This window comes from Brugia malayi, assembly GCF_000002995.4.
Source record: "Brugia malayi strain FR3 genome assembly, contig: Bm_288, whole genome shotgun sequence".
In the NCBI taxonomy this organism is placed as follows: domain Eukaryota; kingdom Metazoa; phylum Nematoda; class Chromadorea; order Rhabditida; family Onchocercidae; genus Brugia; species Brugia malayi.
In genome coordinates this window covers 1-2,456 of record NW_025062470.1, presented here as the reverse complement: position 1 = coordinate 2,456, position 2,456 = coordinate 1, and the positions used below count along the sequence as shown (strand labels likewise).

General features: G+C 35.1%; 1 pseudogene across 1 annotated transcript; it reads right to left on the bottom strand.

Annotated features, from left to right (window-relative positions):
- Positions 1-341: 341 nt before the first annotated feature.
- On the bottom strand, positions 342-2,223 carry Bm17303 (annotated as a pseudogene; the record flags this gene model as incomplete). The annotated part of the gene is made up of 4 exons: positions 342-619; positions 940-1,143; positions 1,407-1,520; positions 2,080-2,223. Coding segments are annotated over 4 exons (740 nt in total), but the record flags the coding sequence as incomplete, so codon positions are not given.
- Between the last annotated feature and the right edge of the window lie 233 nt (positions 2,224-2,456).

Sequence of the window (2,456 nt, the reverse complement as noted above, 5' to 3'; positions counted from 1 at the left end):
TTGACCGTGTGTTTTCCTATGTGTTAGATATTCGTTACGACTTTTCGTGACCATAGCGCATCCAGGATAAAGGCATTCATACCTTCGTTCGTCTCAATTGATATTTTCTTATGCGATAAACCATAAAGATATCATTCCCATGAAATAACTTACTTACCAGATTCCATTTCAAATAATTTAGATCACAAGAAATTGTTTAATTATTTCTGAGTATAGTTACAACAAAAACAGTAATTGTGAATTTTTCGTTGTGTTGTCACTCAGCACTCACAAATGTTTCGTAGCACATTTCACACGCATTCCATTTCAGGATGATGCATGTGTTTGAAATTCTGTTAAATTTACATACTGAAAGATTTTTTTTGGCAGAGTCTCTTGTGCTTTCGCAGTGCATTCCTGTTGACGAGAAATGTGCCACAATCCTCGCACTGAGGACGAGGTTCATGCGTCTGTATGTGATTGTAAAATGTTGATTCATGGTCAAATATTCGCCCACAACCGGGCACCTTGCATTCATAGATGAAGGGCTGACCATGGGTTTTCCTATGTGTTACATATTCGTTACGACTTTTCGTGACCATAGCACATCCAGGATAAAGGCATTCATACCTTCGTTCGTCTGAATTGATATTTTCTTATGCGATAAACCATAAAGATATCATTCCCATGAAATAAACTTACCAGATTCCATTTCAAATAATTTAGATCACAAGAAATTGTTTAATTATTTCTGAGTATAGTTACAACAAAAACAGTAATTGTGAATTTTTCGTTGTGTTGTCACTCAGCACTCACAAATGTTTCGTAGCACATTTCACACGCATTCCATTTCAGGATGATGCATGTGTTTGAAATTCTGTTAAATTTACATACTGAAAGATTTTTTTTGGCAGAGTCTCCTGTGTTTTCGCAGTGCATTCCTGTTGGCGAGGAATTTACCACAATCCTCGCACTGAGGACGAGGTTCATGCGTCTGTATGTGATTGTAAAATGTTGATTCATGGTCAAATATTCGCCCACAACCGGGCACCTTGCATTCATAGATGAAGGGCTGACCATGGGTTTTCCTATGTGTTACATATTCTTTGCAATTTTTTGTGATCACAGTACATCCCGGATAATGACAAGTATATTTTTTCTTATCTGAAAAATTCTTGTCAAAGCATTTTGTAATCAGTAGTCCATTACACATTTGGTACTTAAATAATGTGAGAAATCATAAAAATGTCATTGTCATAAAAATATCACATTTCATTTTGAATAAGTTAGGTAAAAGGTAGTTCTTTACTTACCTTCTCATATTTTGAAGCCAAAGTCATACTGTAAATGTCACCTCTTCAATTTCATGCGAATAATGAAACCAAAGAACTTTTAGAACGAAAAGTTGTTATGCAATGTGTCATTACCTGTTCCTGATTCTTTATAGGTATTTTCCTTGTAATCGAGGATATTCAAGTAATCTGAATGCTTATTGTCGATGTTGCTCTGTTCAGCAGTTGCACTTTGACTGGAAGTGTTATCTGAGGAAAGAGTAAGCTGGTGAAAATAAATCGGAACGGCATTTTGTTGTGAGCCAGGTAAGTGCATATATGTGATAATATCATCGCTGTTGAGATTAAATGAGGAAGATTATTAGAATTAGAAATTAGAAAAACAAAGTAATTTGTCAAGAGTGGATGGAATATTCATTACTTTGCTAATATTTTCAATGTTTGTTGGTGTATATTGAAACGTCACTGTCACCACTGTCAAAACCTTTTTTAAGAAGTTGATTCTTAGGTCATGAAAAGTTGCTACATTGAGAAAACGATATGAAAATACACAGTATCTAATGAGCGCATTAAACAAATTTTGTATTGTGACTCTGTGGCCACAAATGCTTCGCAACAAAATTTTACATGCAGTCTATTTCAGGCTGATATATCTATTAAAATTCTGCTAAATTTATAAACTAACGAGATTTTTTTTGGCAGATCTTTTTGTGTTTTTGCAGTCCATTCCTGTTGGTGAAGAATTTGTCACATCCCTTGCATTGAGGACGAGATTCATGCGTTTGCTTATGGTAGCGAAATGATGAACCATGGTCGAATATTTGCCCACAACTGGGCGCTCTGCATTCATAGATGAAGGGCTGACCGTGTGCTTTCCTATGTGTTATATATTCCTTGCGACTTGTCGCAATTACAGCACACCCGGGATAGAGGCATTCGTAGCTTTTTCCACCTAAAAAACTCTTATAATATTTGTTTTTGCAATTGCCATTCTGTTACAATGTTTGGCAACTAATTATGTAATCTGATTATCACTCCTTAGCACATCTCATTTCAAATAATTTTCATCCTAGAAGCCAAATTTTCTGTGTGTTTTTTCTTGTACATGCATTCTATTTCAAGCTGTCATATACTTCTAAAATTCTTTTAAATTTTCAAACTAACGAGATTTTATTGCTCCAACCC